At 51.1% G+C, this 26,090-nt stretch overlaps 1 protein-coding gene across 1 annotated transcript in view; it reads left to right on the forward strand.

Moving 5' to 3' along the window:
- The window catches only part of LOC119381022 (palmitoyltransferase ZDHHC17-like), a gene marked incomplete in the record, with an annotated part of 471,788 nt that overhangs the window by 37,193 nt on the left and 408,505 nt on the right, over positions 1-26,090 (forward strand). The window contains 2 exon segments of the mRNA XM_049412183.1: positions 10,540-10,743; positions 10,826-11,035. Coding sequence (XP_049268140.1) covers positions 10,540-10,743; positions 10,826-11,035 — 414 coding nt within the window.

A 26,090-nucleotide genomic window follows, 5' to 3' on the forward strand; every position in this document is an offset into this window, starting at 1 on the left:
CGGACTTCGCGGGCCGTTCTTTTGAAAGGGGGGGCACCTGGCTTTGGGCTCGATGCTGGTGGCCGTCCCGATGTTAGACGTTCGCTTGTGGAGGAATGGTTCTTTTTTTTTCTTTTTGAAGATTTCTTCGTGTCGCGCGCCTCCGCTGCTCTGGGACTATCGGCACGCAAAGCAGCAAAGAAGGCGCCGACCCGTCCTTAGCGGCTCGCCACTAGTTGCTCAGCAGGGGGTCCGCTCTGCTCCTGCGGCCTCGTCCTCTCTCTTCCTCTTTTCTTCTAAGGCGTTTGGGGTCGAACGTCCCCCGACGCTTGCGGCTGGCGGGCTGCAACCCCCGTTCTGCGCAGCGGGATACCACGCTCGTACCGCGGGTGCACTCCGTAGTTCGGTCGCCGGGTCTGCAACTCTTCGCCGGGCTGTGCAGTGGTTCCGCGAATTCTTCTCTGGGTCCACCGAGGCCACTCGGGACCGGAAGCTGTTTTGCTGTTTTTCTTTCGCCTTGACTCTGGCTGCTGCTGTAGGCTTTGGTAGAACGCTGTAGCTTTGGTGTCGCCGCTCCCTGCTCTGGAATGCGTGCGTTGAAAGTACAGTTGAAAGTAACGGCTTTTGGGGCGACTGCCGGCTGTTGAAATGCTGCCGATGGGTGATCTGCGACTCGAACAACAAGTTAGCCCCTCTCTTACTCTCCGTAAAAGCAAGCGCGTGCTCGCTCTCGAAGGCTGCATGCTAGATATCAGAGGAGCGTCCCGTCCGATATCACGCACAATAAAGCCCCTATACGAACCGGACAGAGTTAGTTCTGCCGATATCGCAAGTTGTAACGCTGCACTGAGCTCGTACGTCGAGCCGTGCCTTCGGATGCCACTGCCTGCGGGCGCGGGGGAGCGTTTCCCTCGGGCCACTCGTTCCCTCTGTCATAGCAGGGTTTGAGATCACAGACATGCACCGGTCAGCCGATCGGTCTTAGCGTTAAGTCCGTCAGCTTGTACACGAGAGAAGAGGCAGTCTCTCCTACCCGGTACGATCCTATCCACTGCGGTGCCAGAGAAGCTGAGAGCTTCTTGCTGGCATCGCTTAGGACATGATTGCGCTTCAACACCAGATCGCCCACTTTTTACTGACGTCCTGATGAGAGCGGTCATACTGCGCTTTCTGCTCCGCACGAGCAGTGCTCAGGTTTCGTCGTGCTTTGCACAAAGCCTTCGTCACCTTCGCGCGCAGCCCAGCTGCATAATCAGCGCGTGCTGACGAAGCAACCAGTGCCATGCTGCATTCCTGTAGAGTATGTTCTACGGCATTAGGCAGCTCCCTTCAAAGATTGAGGGTGGCGGGGGTAAAGCCATTCGAGCGTGTTCACAGTAGCCCTGAGAGCAATTGTGCGTCCCCGCAATTTCAACGAGCATGTGCTTGATGTTGCGGTTCCCACGTTCAATGAGATTTGCCTGGGCACATTACGTGGTCGTTCTTCTGCGCTTAATGCCGAAGGCTACGCAGGAGTGCACGAAGATTTCGACAGAGAATCAGGACGAATTGTCCGTCATAAACTGCTTTGGATATTCGAATCACGTGAACACCTCGATGAGCTTATGCACGAGTATGCGTGCCAACGTGCGGGAAACCACCGCTTTGAAGGACTCATGTGTATCCTTCTCTGTGGGGATTTATCTTAGCAAGGAGTGGTCAGTTCTCAGCGGGCAGGAATCGAAAGTAGGAGGAAACGCGCTCGCAGCGTTACTAGCTGCTTCAGAGCGCCGCGCACTAACAGCAATACCAGCTGCATCAACGTGCGCCGCGGCCGCGCCGCCGGGCTCCCGGAGCCCACCAAAGACTTACAAAAGTATTTACAAAAGAGATCCTGCCGCTGTTCCTCTGACAACTCCCTTCGGCTAAGCAAGCTTTCCACTAAACTGACGCAGTCGTAGTGGTTAGCGTTCTCGTCCTGCGAAGGTGGGTCGTCCGCCCTTCGTTTCGGACCGTCGCCGTCGAGCATTGTAGCAGTTACTATATGCTCTCAGGCTGAGTTTCAAATTATCAGAATGAGTAGTAATGTTACCCCTCCTGATAACATTGAGCGTCGTAGCAGTTACGTCGCCCTCAGGCTCGGCGTCGGGCAAGGCGAGTGGAGTAGTAATGTTACTCTTCTCACAGACAACGAGCGTACGCGTAAGTGCGTCCGCTACACGCTGTTCGTTCTCCCTCTGCAGCGAACAGTAAGTCGTATCGCTGCAGGAGGGATGCCCATCGCGCCAGCCAGCCGCTCATACCCCTGCTCTGTGCTACTTCTACTTCCTTTGGCTAAAGTTCGCCGCAGGAATCGAAGGGTGCAGTAGCCGTTACCGCATCTTCGAACTGTTGCTTATTGGCAGCATCCGTGACAGCAATTGCAACGGCTGTATAAGTCAGCCCCGTCTGCTGCCATGGTTGTTCGTGTAGTGGCAGTCACTCACACAAACTGACTCGCTCTGTCGCACCGCTGGCCCCACGTTGGGCGCCAAATATAGGGGTTACTTAGTAACGAACAGATCCGCGCGTGCGAACCTGTCCCTCGTTTGAATCACACCGCGCACTAGAGGAGTGTAGTTACTCACTACTAGTGCTACGCAGCAGCCCTAACAGTCAGAGCTGTGACCCCCTATCCCGCGGTTCGCGTTGAGTTGCGACCGCGGCGGGTTTCAGGCCAGTGGGGACAGAGACAAGTCTTTCAACTGAAGGTGTTTATTCACCCCAGATGCCAATTGCAACAATAAGTAGCAAGCACATCAAGTTAACACCTCAGAGGCGGAGCGTTCCGCACTACTGGGGGAAACAATCGTTAACAAATAGCAAGCACACGTCGAGGGAATGATAAAGGCTCATCTCACCTCGCGTGGCTGCTTTTGCACTCCGGTCCGGGGCGGTAGTTCGCACTCCATGGCCGGAGCGCTGCAGGGGTTGATGGCGGCGGTGGTGCTCACGGCTTGGATCCGATGTGGTCAGTCACACCGCCCAAGACCGAAGACCCAGAGGCCCCCAAGAAAGCTACGCGCATTCCTCGGGGTCTGGAGAGGAGTCTCTCCAGAAAAGGGCAAGGAGGGAAAACGGAACATCTCGACTTCGGCCAGGGAACAGGGCGAGAAGGCTGCGGGAGCGGCACAGTGCCCTCTCCCACGCAACCCCTCTCGCCACTGCGCGTACAAACGTAGCGGGAAGCCGAGGTGCCGCCGCGTTGAAGACAACGGGTTGCGTGTGCAACCCCACAACTTGTCCCAGATTGCGCGTGCCGTTAGCTTCCGAAGGGGAAACAGCTCGACCCACTTTGTGAAGTGATCTGTGACAGCCAGGAGAAAAACATGGCCTCTCCGGCTTCTTGGGAAAGGTCCCATAATGTCACAGGCCGCGACTTGCCAGGGCTGTTGGCTGTCGATCGGCTGCATGAGCCCCGGAGGCTTGCCACCACGAGGCTTCACGCATTGGCACACGCGGCATGAGCGGGCGTAGTGAAGGGCATCACGCTTCATGCCCAGCCAGGTAGCAGAGCGGCACAACTTTTGAAAAGTCTTAAGGCCACTCGCATGTCCGGCCAACCGCGAGTCGTGGAAATAGCCGAGGGTGGCTTTCCTTAGACTGCGGGGTATCACCACCTTGAAAGACTCCTGGGGAGCTTCTTCAGATGGGACATAGCGCAGGAGAACGCCATCAGCATCAAGCAGATACGAATCCAGCGTGCCCGCAGCAATACCAGTCTGCGTCCGGCACTCGGCGCCGACAGCAATACCAGCTGTCCGTTTGCGCCCGGCGGCTTGACCGCCACGCTCCTCTTGGGAGCTCAGCTCTTTGAGCCCGTCAACAATTTGCTGACAAAACGGATCGTCCTGCTGTGCCTTAAGTAGGTCCTCTCTGCTGAAGACGATACCGGCGGACGTTACAGAGTCTACCAGGTATGCGTCCTCACCCGAGGCGGTCGACTCGAAAGTCACTGCGCCGTCGGGGTTCGCGCCTTTCGACCCATTGGAGCCAGGGGCCCCTGAGTCTACTCGGTGCGAGTGCTCTTGGGAGTGGTGGACATAAGTGTCAGACGCCAGAACGGGGGCACGCGACAAGGCGTCGGCCACGACGTTCGAACTCCCTTTCCGGTAGCGTACAACAAAGTTGTACCGCTGCAAGGTCAACGCCCAGCGCGCGAGGCGGCCCGAGGGCTCGCGCAAGCGCTTAAGCCAGGTGAGTGCCATGTGGTCCGTCTCCACCACGAATGGCACACCGTCGACGTAGCAGTCGAACTTCCGGAGAGCAAAGACTATAGCGAGACATTCCCGTTCAGTCACGCTGTAGTTGCGCTCGGCGGCGTTAAGTGACCGGCTCGCAAAGGCGACTGGCCGGAGGACGCCGTCGTGCTCCTGAAGCAGTACCGCTCCGAGACCCAGGTCGCTCGCGTCCGCTTGGACAACGAATTCCCTGTTGAGGTCGGGCAGCTTCAGATCGGCTGTGGCCACTAGAGCTTGAGATAGATCCTTGAAGGCTCGCTCTTGCTCTGGCCCCCAGCTCCATCGTGCCGACTTTTTCAACAGTGCGGTCAAGGGCGCTTGGAGGTCCGCGCAGTTTGGGATGAACTGTCGGTAGTAGTTCACCATGCCCAAAAAACGCCTCAGGCCCTGAATGTTCGCCGGCGTAGGGTACTCCACAATGGCACGTACCTTCTCCTCGCACGGCAGAACGCGACCGCTCTCGATGGTAAAGCCCAACAGTGAAATGCGAGTCTCAGCTATTTGAGCTTTCTTCGGGTTCAAGGTCAACCCGGCGGCACGCAACCTCTCGAGGACATCCTCCAAGTGGCGGAGGTGCTCCTCGAACGTTCGAGAGAAGATGACGATGTCGTCGAGGTACGCCATGGCGTGTTGCCATTTAGCGTCCCCGAGAACGCGGTCTATCAGTCTCTGGAACGTAGCTGCAGCTCCAGAACAGCCAAACGGCATGCGGGTAAACTCGTACAAACCTCTGTGGGAGGTGAACGCAGTTTTCTCCGCGTCAGCCGGCTCCATCTGAACCTGCAGGTAACCGCGGCTAGCATCCAAGGTGCTGAAGTAGCAAGCACCGCCTAACATCAGAGGGTGTAGGTGGGGCCTTAGAGAGAACAGCGTCCTTGGTCATTGCGGGGGCAGATGGTAAAGCAGGAGGGGAACTACCCAGCACCTCCATGAAGTGCTACAGGCGCCTGGCAAAAGGTTCACGAAGACAAGACAGCACAGAAAACAGGCAGAACGTCGTCTTCTCCCTCGCTGGTGCTGATGTGCACCAATACAATATATAAGTAAAGGGACTTCTGCAATTTCTGGAGTGGTAACACTGCTATTATTGAGCACTGTCGTCTGCAACACGTCTATGGAACGTGTCACTCTTATTCCCGTGTTAGTCGTTAGAGTGTAGCAGACCGTTGTCGATCTGCACCAAGGAGGAATTGAGGGCAGCGATTTGCTTTCTGTTTGCAGAAAAGAACTTTATGTGGTGAGGAAAGATTGGGCAGGCAATTGACGTAAACAACTGAGGACAACATGAAAGTCGTTGAGGGTATTGTGATGGAGAACAGGTGAATCACAGTGGACAGAGTCGCCACTTCTTTACATATCACAATCATGGTTCAGCGTATTCAATCTTACATGACAGGCTGAATTTTCAGAAAGTGTGGGCAAAGTGGGTCGGTCCCTAAAGAATTCTTGGCGCAGCATAAGGCACAAATGGTTGGACATCTCTCGTAAACATATGGCCTGTTATCTTTGCGAGGGAGATGGATTTATTACTGTAGATGAAAATGAGGTACGTCATCAAGAACCAGAAAGTAAGGCTGCGAGTATAAGTTGGAAACTCTCATTGTCACCAGAAGTTACGCAGCTAAAGGCACCAACCATCAGCTAGTAAGCTTATGCTAACACTATTCTGGGACACGGAACGGGGAGTAGTCATTCATTTCACCCCAAGAGTCGAAACTGTGAAACTAAACTGAAACTTTGTGGAAAAACAAGATAACGCTTCGGCCACATTCTGCCAAATAAAGGATTCGAATTGCTGGAACTCAGACCTGGCTATTTTCATATGTTTGGACCACTGAAGGAAGCGCTCAGGGGATTTGTAACTGATGCGGAAGCTGATTACCGGTGCAACCCAAAAGCTTTTTTTCCAGCGGAATAAAAAAAACACTTGTGAAATGTTGTGCAATGTGTGTGTAAGGCAGGGAGGCTATGTAGAAAAATAATGTTTCAGTTTTCTATCATTTCTCAAAAGTCCCTTCACTTTTTGACTTGGTCGTGTTTGTGTATACATTGTCACGTTATATTGGAACAGAAACCTGTAACTAGCAGTGTAGCAGAATGTCAGGCTGGTCCGACCGCTGGCAGTATGACCTCATCGTCTTCGTGACGCACTTGTCCTGATCTCCTTTCCTACAGGCCTGCCAGTGACTATACTGCGTAGCATAATACAAGCTGATCTTGTGCTTGTGGCAATATATATCTAAAGTGAGGATTGTAGCGAAGCGTTCTTACTCAGTAATGGGTCATCCTCTGAGCGCCTTCTAGTGGGTCGTCCTCTTCTCTGAGAGCACGCCCCTCGTGCAGAGAGTCGGCCCCGCTTTGATCAATGGATTGCCTCACTAATAGACTTGCTCACTGATCCATCGGCCACACCATCCACTCGCGCGTTGCGTCGTCAAGCCCCCCATTTTGCCGTTCGCGACGACCTGCTTCACCGATGCAATTACAACGGCGACGGCCGCCAGTGGCTACTAGTAATACCCCGCAGTCTGCGTTCTGACATATGCGAGTCGTTCCACGCTGATCCTCAGTGTGCACACTCTGGGGTATGGAAAACCTACCACTGCATTCGCCAACGGTACTTTTGGTGAGGTATGTACCGCTACGTGCAGAAGTTCGTTCGCTCCTGCATCGATTGTCAGCGCCGCAAAACTTCAACGCATCTGTCGCCGGCAGGTCTGCAACCTCTACCTTGCCCTGACAGACCATTTGGGCGTGTTGGCATCGATTTTCCTCTGACGTCCGCGGGTAACCGCTGGGCCATCGTCGCTGTAGACCACCTCACGTGATACGCTGAAACTGCCGCCCTCCCTGCGGCTACAGCGCGCGATGTGGCCTCCTTCCTGCTCCACCGATTCATGCTGCGTCACGGTCCACCCCAGGAGCTGCTCAGTGATCGAGGCCGTGTCTTCTTGTCAGAAGTCATCGAAGCCATTCTCAAAGAGTGCAACGTCGTTCACCACAAAACTACTGCTTACCACCCGCAGACGAATGGCCTCACCGAACGCTTTAACCGCACGCTCGGCGACATGCTCTCAATGTACGTCGCAGCCGACCACACAAATTGGGATGCCATTCTGCCCTTCGTCACGTACGCCTACAATACCGCCTCTCAGAGCACTACTGGTTTCTCGCCATTTTTCTTATTGTATGGCAGGCACCCGTCGCACACAATCGACACAATCCTTCCATACAAGCCGGATCGATCTGAATGTGCGCCTATTTCTGCCACAGCCAGACTTGCTGAGGAGTGTCGCGAGCTCTCCAAGGCCTTTACAACGCACGAACAAGAGCGGCAGAAAAGCATTCGCGGGGACACCACCAGTTCTGCGCCCACGTTCCTTCCTGGAGCGCTCGTATGGCTCTCGGTCCCTGCCACTGCAACTGGCCTCTCTTCCAAACTACTGCCCAAATACGAAGGCCCCTACCGTGTCGTCGAACGCACATCCCCGATCAACTACCTGATCGAACCCGTCGACCCATCTTCGGACATGCGCCGTCGAGGGCGCGACATTGTCAACGTGGCGCGCCTGAAGCCCTACCATGACCCGCTCATAGTGACAAGCTGCTAGGTCGCCAGGCGGCTCCCTTTTCGTACCCGGGGTAATTGTAGCGAAGCGTTCCTACTCAGTGATGGGTTGTCCTCCGAGCGCCTTCTAGTGGGTCGTCCTCTTCTCTGAGAGCACGCCCCTCGTGCAGAGTCGGCCCCGCTTTGACTGTCGCCGTCGCCGAGTGCCCGCTAATAAACGTCTTGACAGGATGACCTTATTTTTAGGTCCCACGCTACCAAATTCTCACGGGGTGGGTGCCCTCCCAAGCATCTATATTCTCCCGTAGCAGCAGTGGATGCTCGACTATTTCACTAAGGCTGTGGTGGGTGAAGGTGCGCTCAGGGACATTTACGGAACCTTATTTTTCGACATGACCCTTGAACAACCGAGCGCCAGGTAGGTGCAGTCCCTTACCCGGTAGGAAAAACCGTTGAGTGTCCAGCCAGCACTTAGAATCGAACCCGGTATACCTACTGCATTGGAAAGGAATGCTCAGCCATGCAGCCACCGTGGCGGTTCTTATAATTTTTTTCGTTAGCTGCTGGTCACTCTTTCAATGACTTGGAGGATACTGTTCTGGAATCGAGTTCTTGAACACACCACGACCGTGAAGTTTGTGAGTCCTATCCTCTTTACAATTTCAGTACCATTACGTCGGGTGCTAAAGAAATCATTGGCAAGCTTACACACTTACCTAATGATTAGAATATAGACGCTATTACTAAGTCTCTGTCGTAAAATCCTGAGCAAGCGCCCCCCTCCCTTTTTCTGTAGATTTGAAATATGCGCCAATGACCGCGCAAGCCCCCCTCCTCTCCCGCCATTTTCACTGTTTCATTCACTCTTTTTATTTACCCGATGAGAGGAATAGCAACAGTGAGTGCATGTGTATTCAATAAAGCATTTCGTAAGAAGCACAAGTGTGCCTTCCTTATTCTGAGCGCCTCTTCCCCTGCCATCTTGAATTTATATCCATGACCGAGCAAGGGCCCCCCCCCTCCAAATCTTGTCTGATTATCTTTCACCGAAGGGGGGCCCTTGCTCGAGATTTTACGGTAATTACATGCATTATGTTTTTCTGCACTGTGAAGCTGTAACGTACGTATTTATTACTTTATTCATTTATTTGTTTGGTATCCTTTATTTACGATTCCCTTTTTTATTCAAGTACTTTTCATTCTGAGGTCTTTAATTTAATATGGCATTGTATCGACGGACCGCGGTGCCACTGCACGCCTCGGTTGTGCAATGTACTATGAGTATATTGAACCACTGCTTGCAATGGGCACATAGGTTGGCTTTACAGTATCAATGCACACAACTGTGACAATTCCTCGGGAGCGGGAGTGGTGCAGCCTACAATGCTGTGCAGGGCTCATCCACAACTGGTTTTCTGGTACCCATGCGCCTTGTGCATCGAGAAAGTGGCTGTGTAATGGTGTACGATAAGTGCAGTGTCTGGACACGACTCATCAACAACTCACCAAAAGACTTTTTTTTGTATGTGCATCCAGAACTGCGATTCTGTCGTCTGCCTCGGTGGAACAGTGTTTTAAGTGCTCAGCTGCTGACCCAAAGGTCGTGGGTTCGGTCTTGGCCACGGCGGTCGCATTTTGATCAAGGTAGTAACAGGGCAAACACACACCCACAAGAAAGATGACACGAACACACAAGCGCTGACTGACAACTTGAAAAATTGTGCCCGCGTCAAATGATGGCCTAGTTTCGAGAATCAGGTATGCCGTCTTTCAGCTGCAGGGTTTCCCAACTCGGTCTTGACTGCTGTTTCTGAAACCCTCCTTCAAAAGTTGTAATGTGGAACGGGACATACAACAGCTGAGGATCACCAGAAGGCCCTTAGGCCTGAGGTTGTACCATATGTTAATAAGCTTTCCCACAATCTTATGAAAATGGCAAGTAGGCCCGGGGTCCCAATTTGATTTCTGTCCTCAATAGGCTGGGAAAGCTGTGCCCACGTATTTGCAACACCAGCAAACATGGATGCCAGAAGAACCACAGAACGCTGTTCGTTAAGTGTTCCACTGGAGTGGTGTATTGCATTCCCATGTCATGTGGGATGTTCTACGTTGGGAGAACACACACAAAAATTGAAGAAGCTAGATGACAGGTATGCACATTTAGTTGCGCATGTCATTAAGTGCACAGGATGTGTGGCCCAGTTTGAAGGGACGACTGTTGGTAGGAGTGAAGACAAGACTGCACGTATCAGTTTAGAAGCCTATCACAGTGATTAAGAAACTGATAACAAATGTTGTTGAACTTTGTTATTCATCCCTCTCTCATTTCCATATATAAGGTGTAGTGTGCCATTAAAACCAGTTGTCAGCGCTGTTAGCCCCTTGATCTACAATGAGTATTAATGACGCATTTTGATAGAGGTGAAATGCTGGAGGCCCATGCACTGTGCGATGTTGGCGCACGTTAAAAAACGCCAGATGGTCAAAATTTCTGGAGCCTTCCATTACGGCATCTCTCATAATCATATTGTGGTTTTGGGATGTGAAATCCTGATATTATTACCATTCCGTCATTTTCCTACACCTTGAAGAAGAAGGTGGCGGCCCAGCTCCCTTGTTTGGTACGCACATTTTGAGCAGCAGAACTGGGAAGCTTTTGGAGCTGCTCTGCTAGTACTAGTAAAAAGTATGGTTGCTGTCTCAGGTTAATTGTAATTGCTTGCTTTGTGACAGATACGGAATCTTGGAGAGGTGCCGCTACCTTGTTGAGGTTGAAGGCTACAACGTAAACCAGCCTGATGCAGAGGATGTGACCTTGCTGCACTGGGCAGCCATCAACAACCGCCGCGAGATTGTCAACTTGTACATCTCCAAGGGAGCCGTAGTGGACGCCATAGGTGGGGAACTGCGCTCCACGCCGTTGCATTGGGCCACTCGGTTGGTTCATTTTATTGTTGTTGTTTGCAGCATGAGATGCATGCCAGTGAGTGTGAGCTTGAGGCGGCTGTCGTTGATGCAGGCAGGGCCACCTGGGCATGGTGGTGCTGCTCATGCGGCACGGTGCTGATGCATCCCTGGTGGATGGTGAAGGGTGCAGCTGCATCCACCTGGCTGCCCAGTCGGGTCACACAGCCATTGTGGCATACCTGGTGGCCAAGGGGCAGCCGGTCAACCAGGCCGACAGCAACGGCATGACTCCCCTCATGTGGGCAGCCTACAGGGTGATGACGTATGTGTTTGTATTTTGACTGCCACTGTAATTTCGGGAGGGTGCACCATGCAGTGCAGGATATTGACGAGATTGTCGCATGGGTTCGGCTTCCTTGTGTAACGCCTATTCACACTACCATGTTGCCTAGCTAGAAAGACGGCCTCTCGTAAATGGCAACTTCAACACGGAGGCCCCAGCTGTCGTACACTGCACTGCCGTCACTACATGGAGCATTTGTGGAACATTTGCTTTGTACAAACAGCTGGCAGAACACAAAAAGCTGGCTGCTTGCACGAGAGTTGGAAGCTCAAGTTTCTTCATATTGAGAACATAAATAATTGTTTTGATAAAGATTTCAAGCTCCTGTGTAAAAGGTTTATTCCATCCATCTGCTACATGAATGGAATGTTAAGGTTTCTGGCCACGGGTTCGTGGACGCCCCTGCAGGCAGTGTCATCTATCCCATACTGCGTGATTACATTGTCAAATCGAGTAAACATTGTTTCTAACTGTTGCAGAGTTAGAGAAAAGTAACACAGTCAACGTCTGATTTTTTGGGCCCTAGGGTCTGCGAAATCATCTGAAAGATCGGGCAGCCTGAAAAAATGAATTCATACTTGTTTACTTCAACCAAGTGGTCAAATCGCTACAGCCGTGTCAGGGTTTTCCCCCACGGTGGGCGGCGGTAGTTTTGCCACCCAGGATTCAAGCTTGCTGTACTCCGGGAAAGCTTTCTGTGCGTATGCAGTGGAAGCGCGAGGGGCCAGTTTACGGGCAAGCATGGAAGCCACTGCACGGGCTCACGAGCCAAAAACGCAGGCCGGGAAGGAAACGTTCAATGAACAGACCTTGCTCTTGTAGTATGACTGTGGCTGGAGAGACAAGGGTGGTCAAGGAATGCGCTCGCGAGTCGTGAGAGCAAAGGCTTTCCTGCCTAGGCTTGGCGGTACAGCCACAGAAAAGCCCAGAGGTAGGGGTGGTGCAGGTTACACTGTACCGTCAGGTATGACCTGATGTCGACAGCTACCCATACGATGTGGTTGTGGAATCGGAGGCTGAAATGCAGAAATAAAGTGTCTTCTGTTTTGTGAACGTCTGTTATGTTGTCATTGTTTGGTTTGTGCCCATATGACGTGACCCACCCCGAGTCCTCAAAGGTCCACCTCTCAAAATTTTTGTGGGAGAACCCTGAGCCATGTTTAGAACAGCTCTAAAGGCCTACCAGTGCACTTATCAGACATTTCATTGCTCGCACAGGCTTTCATAAATGTGTTTGGTACCTGGCAGGAACCCCACTTGACTACCTGCGAAGCGGTAATTGCCAATTTGCATCTCGTAACAAGCGCCGCCAGTACCAGCGACGCAGAACACAAAGGCTGTGGCAGGAGAGCGGACGACTTGCTCGGCTTTCCCCAATGCACGTGCACGCGTAAATGATGAGCACGAGAATTTCTATTGCTTCATTGAAACGCAGCGTTTGCTTTTGTAAGGATGCGGACTGTTGCGCTCAAAGAACAGGGACAGACGCGCAACTACTGGCACTTACAGAGAAAAAGCCAGGCAGGAATTCAATTGAGAAACAGAAAAGTGAAGCTAAAAAACTATGCTCGCGTTTGAAGCTAGCGTAGTTGAAGAAAAGTATAGATAAGAGCTGCAAAGATTATCTTGAAGTTTTCGCAAAGCAGATGCCCCATAATAGCGTGACACTTCGCAAAGGACTTCTGGTCTCTTTTTGCAAGAAAAACTGAAACCCTTGCCAGTCAATGACCCGTTTCTCATTAGGAACTCCCAGGAGGTTCTAAACTTAACCTTAGAGGTTTTTCTGTAGATCTATATTTTAGCTTACCCCACAGTAGTTTACTAAGCTGCATTGAACGAGTTATCCAAGAGTTTGGGGAAATAGCTCTCCACGCTGAATCGGGTATCTCCAATAGCCATTATTTAGAATCACTTCACTGCTATTTGAAATCGACCTTGATAGAATGGACAGATGCTTTCTGCATAGGTTCGTGCATAGCCCCTGTTCTTAGTGATTTGTTTTTATCGCGAGTTGACAGTGTGCTAGCCGCTGATCTTAGCTCCACAAACGTGGTAAAAGTTTTGCTTATTTTAGAGTGTGACATGGCAGCTTTTGCTCAAGAATCCAAACAAGTTCTTGCTCTTGTTGAAAAATGACCCTTTGCATGTCACTCATGAACTTCCCAGTGCATGCGTTTTCTTGATGTTAGGCTCAGTTTCTCAGAAAACCGCGTGTGCTGGGGCTATGAACCCTGAGCAGATAACTCAGCCCACTCGAAGCTAGTGAAAAGGGAAATTGCCATTGTTAGCCTAAAAAATGCCCTGGAAAAGTCCTGCCCCCACCAAATGAACCAAAGCTTCTGTCAGCAAACAGCACATCTATCTCGGGCACTCTGGAAAACTGGTGGTTTCTGTAGCCGAGAAGCTGCTTAGGAATGTGAAAGCTTTTGCTTCGAACATGCCTCCCACTACTCAAGAGAGGGACAAAACAAAATCTTTTTGTGATTCCTTACATTCATAAATTGTCGCACAACATCAAAAAGATTGTGCAAAGAGCGGACATTAGGGTTTTCTTTTCCACGCCAACAAAATTTGTTTCGGTGTGCAAAATTATTAAAGCGCACAAAGTCTCATGTCTCAAAGACAAATGCATCAGCATGCGATCTATCTCTTTATCAGCCAAAGAAATTGCATATCTCACTGGTACGACACGTGCGTGTTAAGGCTTTGCCTTTGCTTTGCTTCATAATACGCAGTGAGTGTTGAACGTAGGTATAAATAAGGTCACATTTCCCACCAATAAACTATTGTTAGTTTTTGCTTTGTCTGTGTCTTTCTTGTGTCCCTGTTTTTTGGGTGCAACAGTCCTCATCCAGATAAATCACCAACAAGCCCAAGTTGAAACCCTTCTGTAAGGAGCCAATCATGCCAAGTTGTGTGCAGTGCGCCGCCTGCAGCCCAAGAGCTTGCTGTATTGCATGTGCACGTTTGTGGTGAGTGTTCGTTGTGCCCACTCCATTCCTAACCACACGCGTGCACGGTGATGGCGAGCTGCTGTCATTATTGAAAGTAACGCGTCTGTGTGGTGCATTTAGCAGTAGACATGGTGTTCACGTGACGTCACCTCCGTTGCGGTCACCCTCTCCCGCCATCCCTAGGCATGAGTACCAACTGTAGCTCACGTGTTGCAGCGCGAGGTGAGGGGTTGTCGGCTGTTGCTGTCGAAAATCAAGCAGCATGGTTTTTTGTCGTACTTCGACGAGGTCATAGAACCTGGAAGACCTTGATTGTTCACTCGTTACGAGACTATAGGGTCAAGATGTGTTACACGTCGACTTGTACCGAATTTCCATCATCAGAGACGCCACTGCAGACTCCGGCTTGTTGACCGCCACGACCTTGGTGGGCATATTTAATGACCTCATTTTCAATACAAGTTACTTGGCCCAAGAACAAGTGAAAGCGCAAAGTCCCTCGAGGCCCGCAATATTTTACAAGTGGATGAATGGAGGGTCCCACAGTGAAGCGAGTCGTTGTGCAGAGCGAGGCGAATTTGCAGGAGATCCATGCCACCGAAGTAGTTCATGCAGTGCAAGATTGATTCTTCTCACGTGTTTTAAACAGTGAGGATGCTGAGACTCTTTGATCGGCATTCTTGCAAACAGCCGGGAAAAAAAATTGTGCGAACATGAGGTAGAGACTTCATGTGGTACATACTGGTAATACCTGTCACTTTTTTCTGTCTTGTATATTTTTGCCGCTTTTTTAACGTTGTATTTTGCTTCCGTTGTTGGGCACTAATGTCCAGTGTCGCCCCTGCAAATGATGGCGACTGATTTAGAGAATGAACCAACGGTTAAAAAAAAATGCAGGGTATTATCTGACCCCCCACTTGAACTTATTACACCTAGGGGACTTATTTGCGCTGTACTTCAAACTCCACTTAATGAAATTTGTCTGTTTCACATCCTGTTTCTATGCAACCCCTTAGCCTCGCCATTGTCATCACTATTTCAATAGCCTCCTTTACCCGCTTACTGTGCCCGCAGCGGTCGTGCCGAAGTTTGTAGGTAGAGTAATCACAGTAAGCTATTTCTGTTTATTGGTGTGTGCTTAGATAGCACTTACCCGTAATGAAGTTACGTCTGAAGATGAGAGTATTATCGAGGTGCTTCAAGTCATTTCTGTTAATCTGGGCTAGCCAAACACTCCGGCACTTTCCAGAAAGTCGCAGTGTGCTTTCACAATACCGTGTAGTAACTTTCGGCAAAGAGAACATCACCACGCTTTGCTCCCTGTTCGTGGGCTGCAAAATCGGCTTGCTTCACCTGCAGTTAGTTATTGCGCAAACTTGCATTGTGAGGCCGAACTGAGCAGGCGCAAGCACGAGGAAACAACACAGCAGTGGTCGGCAACAGTGTCGATAGGTACGCAGGCATGTCGGGGGTGCATTCCGGAAGTGACGAAGGGGTTTTTTTGTTTTGTAGTTTTTATTTTTCCATGGTGTAGTGAACGGACCTAGGGTGAAAGCATGCTTCAGTGAATACACAGTAGCTGCTGTCAGGGGTGTAGGCGCACTGACCCCTCAGGTCATGCGTTCTACTTTCTATTGCACACAGTACGAGTAGCACCACCTGGCGGTGCCAGTTACCACACTTCCTCTCCCCTAAACACAGCAGAGTAATGGAATATAGGCAGTCATAGTGCTCTGAGGTAGCCAAGATATGGGAGGAGGCGGGGAGCAATCTATGTGGGGCGATGTTGATAGGGCTCACTGGATGGTAGTAAGTTGGCCCACCAAAGTTGTCGCTGCTTTGGGCAAACCACTTTCAGTGCTGCCTTCTGTTCCTGAGGGGGCAGTGTCAAATGTAAGGGGCTGGAGCACTGATGATTGTGCTGGTTGGGCATTGACTGTGGCCTTACATGATTGAGACCATCTGTAAATTGCGTTGCCTGGTGACTACAGTGGGAATATAGCTAGGACCTGGCCAAAAATTCTTGGCTGAATACTCTGTCTCCTGGTTGTACTGGCACCCTCGGTTTCGCTCTTTGATCATACTCCCTCTTCTGAGCAAGTTGTTTCTGGAGGACTGTTTTCCAATGTAGTCCTGAACCTCTGTCCCATCAACAGCCCGAATGGGCAACACCCGATGACCGATACGCTAATAGTATTTGTGCACGCAGGTCCCCAGGCCAACTTTCTGTCGTTTTGTTTTGAACAGCCCTCTCTGCAGCACCATTAGAAGCAGGGTGATAGGGCTGTACTAGCACGCTCTTCATGCCATTCTTCTTCAAGAATGTTGGGCCTTAGGGTTGCCACCTTTCCCCGAGTTAATGTTGAACATTAGATGCCAGGTTGTTGATTGCATGCAATGCCATTTAAAGGGACACTAAAGAGCAAAACGATTTTTCTCGCATTAGTAAAGTAGTCTTCCACGATACCAGAAACACCACGCTTTTTGCGCAAAGACGCTTAATAAGCGAGAAAACGTGCAAGAACAAAATACAGGTGGCGATGCCACCTTGGAATTCCCGCACCATTTGCCGTGACGTCACATATTTTTGATGGCGCCTGCTTGGGCCTACGTAGTTCCTCATCGGTTAAATCGAAGTACATTGTCCTCTGAGGGGGCCGAAGGCTTGACATAACGAGTTTGTGGAAATTTCTTCGAGCCAGTGGCGCCAAAATACGTTAAATGCTCTTTGAAGTCTTTTACATCACGAATTACAAAGTTCGGCGTTGAAAAAATCCGTAAAACAGGGGTGGGTGCTCGAGCCAACGTTTCGACAAGTGGACTTGTCTTCTTCAAGGCTGGAACTGATTTCCTTAGCTATCGTGTGTATATGCTTCGTGCCCTCTCCAAAAGAGGGGAGAAGGGGTGGGGAGGAGGGGGGGGGGGAAGAGGCCACCGCGACGACTGGGTGAGTCATAAGCAACGAAAAAAAAAAAAAAGCGGGGGACGGGAGGGTGTACGTTTCACTGAATAATTGTCAATGGAAGCACGTGGCATTTTAACAATAGTAGGTTCGAAATGCCTAGAAGAAGGGATTAACTCTCATTCGTTTTCGTTGTGTATGTACCATATCGAATAGATTCAAGAGCCCCCTTAGAAACGTTAATGCCTGCTGGCTGGAGTGTATTGAACTTGTGAATTGTTGTATTCAGTTTTGGTTTCGTTTTTGTTCCTTCATCCCCCAGGGGGCGCATTTACTCATTGCCATATAAACCATGTATCATAGTCAATAAAGGCAGTTCTTGTTCCATTCATCGGGACGGCTGGAGTCTGACTCCCTTCCTTAGACATCACATTGGCGACGAGGATGTCGTAAAAGTACCCTGCGCACCGTCCGCGCCCGCCCCAACATGAGTGTCCCCGGGCTCGCTCCGCCGCCGTTCTTCCTTGCGACGCCCGGCCGGCCGCCACTACCATGGGAGCAGTGGGAGCAGATGTTCAGCGTCTACCTGGTGGCGTCCGGGGCCGCCGAGTTCACGCCAGCACGACGCAAGGCTATCCTTTTGCATTGTTTGGGGCTGGAGGGCCAGCGTATTTATCAGACCTTACCTGCAGGGTCGACTGCCGCAGCACCACCAGTGCCAAGCGCCTCAGCACTCGCCGTTAAGGACGGGGATAAGTCTGCCGCAGCCACTTCTGACGAATACGACACTGCACTCGTGGCATTACGGCACCACTTTTCGACGACCTGCAACGTTGTCGTCGAGCGTCATCGTTTTCACCGCCGCCGTCAACACTCAGGCGAGTCCGTTCATGACTTTGTTGCCGCCCTACGGGAGCTAGCGTCACACTGTTCGTTCGTTTCTCAGGATGATGCTCTGCGGGATCAAATTGTTGCCGGCATAGCTTCCAACCGCGTACGTGAACGGTTATTGCTTGAGGGCCCCTCACTTTCGTTCGAAAGCTCGGTGCGAATTGCGCTCCAATTTGAGCAAGCAGCTGAAGAGCTAAAGGAATTTTCTGCTTCGGTCGACAAAGTTTCAATGCAGCGTCGTCGTAAGAAACCATTGCATTCATCGCAAAAGAGCAATTCACAGCCGGCAGCCCACTTTCAGCAGAAGCTAACGAAAAGCGCCAGCGGCTCACGTGCGCCGCAGGGGCACCGCCCCCTTGAATGGAACCGAGAACACAGTAGGCGCTCCGCGTCGCCGCACTGCTTCCGATGCGGCTCGCGAGATCATTTCGCATCAGATATGCAGTGCCCAGCGCATGGGAAAAGTTGTTTGTTTTGCGGTCGCAAGGGCCACTTTCAATATGTATGCAACCGCAAACGAGCTCAAGTGCAAGGCAGGGTCCGCGAAGTAGAATGTGACGATGATGTATCGTCGTGTAGCAGTACTGAGCAAGTATTGACTGTGGAACGTTCCGTTCGTAAGGGAATTCATAGAGAAGTGCTGGTTGCGAACGTCAGGCTTACACTTCTTGTTGATTCAGGGTCATCTGTTTCAATTTTGTCAGAGCAGGCATTCCGTCGACATTTTCAGAGCATTTCGCTTCTGCCTGCCCCGCACGTCACATTGTTTGACTATTCCCAACGTCCCATTTGCGTGCTAGGTTGTTTCACGGCAGATGTACAGTTCAAAGGGCGCACCGCGTCTCTCTGTTTTTATGTTGTTCGCCGAGGAACTTGTCTTATCGGCCTTGACGGCATTAAAGCCTTAAGTCTTCGCATTGAGGGTTCTACTCTCAAGTGCTTACATACGACTACGTCTGTTGCTCCGTTGACATGTGTCAATGACACGGTACCTCGTTCCACTTGCCAACATTTCCGCACTGTCCAACGCGCAACCCGATCCAGAAAATGTTCCGCCAGCCTTGGCAAGCGAGTTCGCTTCACTTTTCAGTTCCAACTTGGGCCTTGCTAAGGGGTTCACGCATCGGGTTAAGACGCGTCAGGGCGTGAAGCCTGTAACTTCCAAACTTCGCCGTCTGCCATATTCTCTCCGTGCGCCAGTGCCAAATGAGCTTCAAAGGTTACTAAGCCTTGACATCATCGAGCGCATCGATGCTTCCGAATGGGTGTCCCCCATTGTCGTTGTTGACAAGAAAGATGGCAACATCAGGATCTGCGTAGATCTCCGAGAACCGAATAAGGCTATTGTTCCAGATAGTTTCCCGTTGCCTCACACAGAAGAGCTTCTCCATGCTTTGGTAGGCGCTACACATTTCTCAAAACTCGACTTGGCTTCCGCTTACCATCAGGTTCTCTTGCACCCTGACAGCAGGGACCTAACAGCCTTCATCACTCACGATGGACTTTTTCGATTCAAGAGAGTATGCTTTGGATTAGCTTCTGCCCCAGCGGCATTTCAGAAGATGGCAGTAATCCTTGACCGTTGCCCTGGTGTGTTGTTCTACATTGACGATGTGATTGTCTTTGGCAAGACTGCGGAAGAACACCTCTTGAACCTGAAAACAGCCCTGCAGAAGATCAAGGATGCAGGCTTGAAACTGAACAACAAATGCGTCTTTGATGTTCCAGAGCTCGCATTTCTTGGGCATAAGGTCACTGCACGTGGTATTTCGCCACTTCCTGAGAAGATTGACTCCATAGTTAACACTCCCGTGCCAACCGATGTTGCTGCCCTCCGTTCGTTCTTGGGTCTTGTAGAGTACTACTCGAAATTTGTTCCACGTTTGGCACAAGTGGTCGAGCCTATGAGAGTCTTGCTTCGCAAAAATGAGCCATTCATCTGGTCAGCCGAAGCAGACAACAGTTTCAGAAGGGTAAAAAAAATGCTTTCGTCGAACACAGTCCTTCAAATGTTCGACCCGGCGCTTCCAGTCATTGTATCGACAGATGCTCCCGACTGTGGGCTGGGAGCAGTCCTCCAGCAACAAGATGGCCAAGAACTTCGCACAGTCGCTTTCGCATCTCGTACACTGTCCCCAGCGGAGAGAAAGTATTCAGTCGGGGAACGAGAAGCACTGGCATGTATTTGGGCATGTGAGCGATGGCACACGTACCTTTGGGGTCGCCATTTTAAAATTCGAACAGACCACCAGGCGCTTGTCTCCTTGCTGTCGTCACAAGGACGTGGAAGACGCCCGCTTAGAATCGCACGCTGGAGCGCACGACTGCTTTGTTATAACTTCACTGTTGAATACCGCAGGGGGTCCACGAACACTGTTGCAGATGCACTTTCTCGGCTGCCAGCACCTACCTCAGAAGCAGAGCTTGCAAAGGAGGAAGAAATTGTGTCGCTCGTTGAGCCAGCCTGTGCGGCAAAGGAGAAGTTCAGACAGGCCGTCCTTGACGATGGGTGTCTAGAAACCGTCAAGTCCTTTGTGCTGAGTGCCTGGCCACCCCAAAAGTCCTTACCAGAAGAGGTGAACCCGTTCTACCTTATTAGAGAGGAACTTTCTGTTGTGGATGATCTTCTACTGCGAGCAGAGCGCCTCGTGGTTCCGTCCTCTCTCACTGCCCAGTTCATTTCCACCGCACATGAGACACATCCTGGTATCACGCGCACGAAAGCACGACTTCGTGAGCGGTTCTGGTGGCCACGAATGGATAAGGAAGTAGAAACAGCAGTGAAAAACTGCCACATCTGCCTCGAGGCCGATAAATCTGCCAAGACATCACCAGCGCCACTGCAACCTGTTGAATGGCCTGAACGCCCATGGCAAAAGCTGGCCTTAGACATTGTTGGCCCCTTGGAGCGCGCACCTCACAACAGCAGATTTGCTATAACGCTTGTTGATTACCACTCCAAGTGGCCAGAGGTATATTTTTGCCGTGAGGTATCCACGAGCACAGTGAAAGACATTTTAATTGGTGTTTTTGCCCACGAAGGCTACCCCGAGGGAATCGTTTGTGACAACGGGCCTCAGTTCACTTCCCGGGAATTCATCACCTTTCTGAAAGACAGGGCCATCCGTCTTTCCCATTCATCGGTGTACTACCCCCAGGCGAATGGACAAATTGAACGATTCAACAGGACATTCAAAAACTTTGTTCAAGTTTCACTTCTCGAAGGACGACCCCTCCGGCAAGCAGTCATGGACTATCTTGCTATTTACAGGGCTACTCCACAGGCAACCACTGGGGTTGCCCCTGCTGTTCTACTGCATGGTAGAATGCCCAGAACCAGGCTGGACGTCGTTGGCTTCTCAGCACCAGCATTCGCTAAAGACCCGGCTAAGGAATTGGCGCGACTACATCGTAGGGTCCGGCGTCAACAGCGGAGCAGCAAGCTGTACACAGACAAGAGGAGAGCTGCCAAGGAACCTGGGATTGCTGCGGGCGACATTGTTCGTGTCAGGAAACCATCCGTTCGTTTTAAGGGCGACTGCTCTTTCTCTTCACCAACTGAAGTGTTGGAAAGGAAGGGACGTGCTTCTTACAGGTTTGAAGACGGCCGTATGTGGAATGCCTCCAAGCTTTCCAGGGTTCCAGAGGGGGGTGATTGCCACCAGTAGCAGCTACCTGTGCCGCAGTTTCCAGTTCCGGTGCCACAGCCTGCCGGGCTACAACCTGCCGTATCGGATCCGCCACCTGCTGGCGTACTGCAACCTGCCGTGCCGCAGCCGCAGTCTCCTGGCGTAATGCAACCTGCCGTGCCGCAGCCGCTCTCTCCTGGCGTAGTGCAGTCTCCTGTGCTGCAGCCGCCTTCTGGGACGCAGTCGCCATCTTCTGGGGTACTGCAGCAGCCAACCTCAGCAGTACAACATTCAGAGCGGCCGGCCCGAAGGCGCCGGCCACCAGCCTGGCTTCAAGACTATCAGACCAAGTTTTAGTTTACGGTCTGAAATTGTGTTATTCTGTACTATGTAAATAAGTAGAGTAAATTCTTGGGTTCTTGTTACTAATATGTACTAACAACTAACCACTAAAAATAAGGGGGGGAGTATGTTGTATTCAGTTCTGGTTTCGTTTTTGTTCCTTCATCCCCCAGGGGGCGCATTTACTCATTGCCATATAAACCATGTATCATAGTCAATAAAGGCAGTTCTTGTTCCATTCATCGGGACGGCCGGAGTTTGACTCCCTTCCTTAGACATCACATGAATAAGGTATGACTCTGTATATTTTCTGTCTCTTGGGGACCGGAAGTTTGACTGAAGTATGTAAAGTTTGAGATCTTCGAAGTTGTGACCTGCTACATTAAAATGCTGGTGCCACTGCTTTGGGTAACTTTTTCGCTGTGTCCGTGCGATGCCCGTTTAATCTAACATTAACAGGTTGTCCCGTTTCGCCAATGTACAGTTTTTGACAATATGAACATCCGATCATGTAGATAACGTTTGAACTAGTGCAGGTAAAACTAGATTTTATATGATGGACGTAATCCCTTCCGGTGCTTTTAACTATAACGTCATCTTGAAGGTGCTTACAAGTCTTACATCTTGGACGAGAACAAGGTGTTATGTGGGCAGTAGAATGAGGGTTTACTTTTGCGTGCACTAACATGTCCTTAAAATTTTTATTGCGGCGATACACGACCTTTGGTACTCCGGGAAACACTTTTCTAAGGCGCTCGTTGCTTGCCAGTATTGGGTAATACTAACGGAGGATAATGCATGTTGCTGGGCGAGTCGGTCGTACATCATGAAACAAGGTGCTGCGCGAAGTAAACACGGACAAGGAAGTGAACGAAGACGGGCGGAGGATATTATTTATGTTTGGTAGCGCATTTGAATATTTGGTTATAAATGCTGGCGGCTGGTTAGGCTGTGCTACGGGGGCCCTTTGAGCTAGTGATGATTTCCTATCTAGTTGACATGCTTCGTTGAAGACCTTGTTTAGAGCATCATGCGGGTAATTTCTTTTAACTAATGTTTCCTTTAGGTTGCTTAAGTGGTGAACGTAGTCGCTGTCATCGCTACAGATCCGTCTTATACACCTCGCCTGTCCTACAAATATCCCTTGTTTGCAGTGTCGCGGGTGATGACTAGTGTAATCTAGGTATTGCAGGCTGTCTGTTGGTTTTCTGTAAAGCGTCGTCTTTAATTTTCCTGCTTCAATAGATACCATCATGTCTAGGAAGTTAATTTCACTGGAAGAATGGTGCATGGTGAATTTAATACTAGAGTGAAACTTGTTACAGTGGTCAATGAATGCGTTTAGTGTACTTACACCATGTTCCCATATGATAAATATGTCGTCTATGTAACGGAGATAGGTGGAAGGCTTCACTGGACATGACTCCAACAGCTCCGATTCTAAGTGTCCCGTAAAAATGTTGGCGTATGTTGGCGCAAAAGGGGTTCCCATACTAGTGCCGAAAGTTTGCAGGTAGTAGGACGAATCAAATTCAAAATAATTTAGCGTCAGGACTAGTTTAAGTAACGATAGGTAAACTTCAGCATTATGTGCTTGCTTGCTTTCTATGAGTGATTTTGAGACCGCTTCAATCCCTTCAGCGATAGGTATATTCGTATACAAGGAGCAGACATCTAATGTTACCAGAATGGCCTGATCCGAGAGTGTTTTTGTTTCGTTAATAGAATCTATTATTCGAAGGAAATGAGGTGTATCTTGAACAAAAGACGGTAGGTTAGATGGTATTTTAGATAAATGATGATTTAGAAATGTTGATAGCGACTCAGTAGGTGTATTGTTGTTAGATACTATAGGCCTGCTCGGGATTTGCGCGATAAGCAGTTCATCTATGGATACCTTGGATACTATGGATCTATGGATACTATTGTTAAAATGCCACTTGCTTCCATTGACAGTCATTCAATGAAACGTACACCCTCCCGTCCCCCGTCCCCCCGCCCCCCGCTTTTTTTTTTTTCTCGTTCCTTATGACTCACCTAGTCGTCGCGGTGGCCTCTCCCCCTCCCTCCCCACCCCTTCTCCCCTCTTGGAGAGGGCACGAAGCATATACACATGATAGCTAAGGAAATCAGTTCCAGCCTTGAAGAAGACAAGTCCACTTGTCGAAACGTCGGCTCGAGCACCCACCCCCTGTTTTACGGATTTTTTCATCGCAGCTTCCATCTTCCACTTCCTACCATTTTTTGAAAGTTCGGCGTGAAATTTAAAAATGAAACTTTGAACTTGATTTTCTCCTCTAATAATAAACTTATGGTGGTGAAATAAACTATACAAGAGTTCTCCGAGCACACTTTATCAATTTAAACCAATTCATTGTTTCTCTTTAGTGTCCATTCAACGTAACGTTGCTTTCATTGAGTGAAATAAACTTAATGTACACTGAAGGGGTCCGCTCTACGTACAGCTGGTGCAGAAGCCTAGCTCCGGTCCCAGCCGCAAATAGTCGTACCGTGTCAACGTCCCCTTCCCGTAGCGCGCGTCATCGCAGCTACGACGGGTTCGGGCGAATAAGGCAACAGGCTAGAACAACAAACAACACTTTATTGCTATGTTAGCAATAACGCGTAAATGTCGCGTAGAGGGATAGTCCGCTCTCGTAGAAAAAACAAAGGGTAACGCTTACACCTTCGGTCGATGTTCGGCTGGCGGGTCTCGGGGCGGTGAGGTGTTACCTCGCAGGTCAGCAGGGCACGAGCGACCGTCTGCTCGTATGCCCGGTTGTTTTATTCACCTCCCGTCTCCCTCCCCACCACGAGGGTTGTTTCCCTCGCAGGGCGAGTTCCCTTTCCCGCGAGCCGGGAAGCGAGGATTGGCACGCGGAGTGACGGGGAAGAAGGGGTTGTCCGGAAAGGGCGACGGTGCTCCTCTCCTAGTGGTCCCTTGGCTACCCCCGTCAGTTCGCGATCGCGCCAGCCTTAAGGAAAGGAAATGGGCGCGCGTGCTCTCCCACATCCTCCACCCCTTAAGAAAGCCCTCGGATGACAGAGACTGCACCACGAGGTAATATTTTGTTATTCCTCATCGAGAAAGGCTAGGATGGATCGGTCCAGGTCCGTGCCCTCCTGCGGTCGGCCCTCTGCCGTGGGTGTCGCCGGTGCCCCCACTGGCGTCGCCGCTGCCTCCGAAGTAGCCACCACCGGCTTCGTTGCGGTCTTCGCTGCCGTGCCCACTTGCGTCATGGCTTCCCCAGTCGTCGCCTCCGCCGTCACTGCTGCGGTAGGTCTGGCCTGCTATTCCCGCACCGTGGTCCGGACCGCGCCTCCTTGAGCCCCGCCTCTCTGGTCGTTGGTGGCGACTGAAAGGAGCGAGTCAGCGAAGTGTTTCGTTCCAGGCGGCCTCTCCAGCATGGTTTGGGCTCCTCCGGCCTGGCGAGGCTCGGGGTTTTCGGCATGCTGCGCCAGGGCCTTGAGGGAGCATAGGCCATCGGGGTGTCCACACAACCCTGGCACGTCCCAGTGGCTGCGGCCCCGAGGCAGCTGGCTCTCCCAGTTGGGTTGGCATTGGTCTTCGGGCCTCTTGTGTGGAGGTGATGGGGTAGCGTGGAAGTGGCGGTGGGATGTACCAGTCGACCTCCAGTCAGGCGTCCATGGCGATGTTTGCCGGTGGTGGTGGGGCTGCAACGACGACGATGGAATGTGGGTGTGGGCTCGCCGTGAGGAGGCGGTCTCCTCTCCGAGCCGTCCCGGCGGCACCTATTTCCCTTTTGCTTATCCAACATGCAGAGTTGTCTCCGCCTGTTTCGCAAGAAGTACCGCGGCTCAGGGCTCTTCACTCGGTTTCGAGCGTTCTCAGCCGCTGCCTGCGGCTCGGAGGGGGACTGATGGTCGTCTCCATGCTCCTCCCGTGACACGTAGCGTTTCAAGTCGCATACGTGCACTGGTCCGCCGCTCGGCTTGCCTTTCATGTTCGCGAGCCGATAAACAAGCGAGGAAACCTTCTCTCACACTCTGTACGGCCCGGACCATTTCGGTGCCAGCGAGGCTGCAAACTGTTTGCTAGCGTCGCTAAGAACATGATGGCGTCGCAGCACCAGATCGCCCACTTCGTAGTGTACGTTCCGATGCGAGCGGTCGTACTGCGCCTTCTGCTGTGCCCTAGCAGTGCCAAGATTACTGCGTGCTTTACGTAAAACTTCCGCTAGCTTCTCGCGCAGCTGCGCTGCCTATTCAGCTTGTGCTGATGACGCCACTGGCACTCCACTGCGATCCGCGAGTACAGTCTCCATCGGATTCGGCAGTTCTCTCCCCAGGTTTAG

The sequence above is a fragment of the Rhipicephalus sanguineus genome, chromosome 2 (assembly GCF_013339695.2).
Source record: "Rhipicephalus sanguineus isolate Rsan-2018 chromosome 2, BIME_Rsan_1.4, whole genome shotgun sequence".
NCBI classification, from domain to species: domain Eukaryota; kingdom Metazoa; phylum Arthropoda; class Arachnida; order Ixodida; family Ixodidae; genus Rhipicephalus; species Rhipicephalus sanguineus.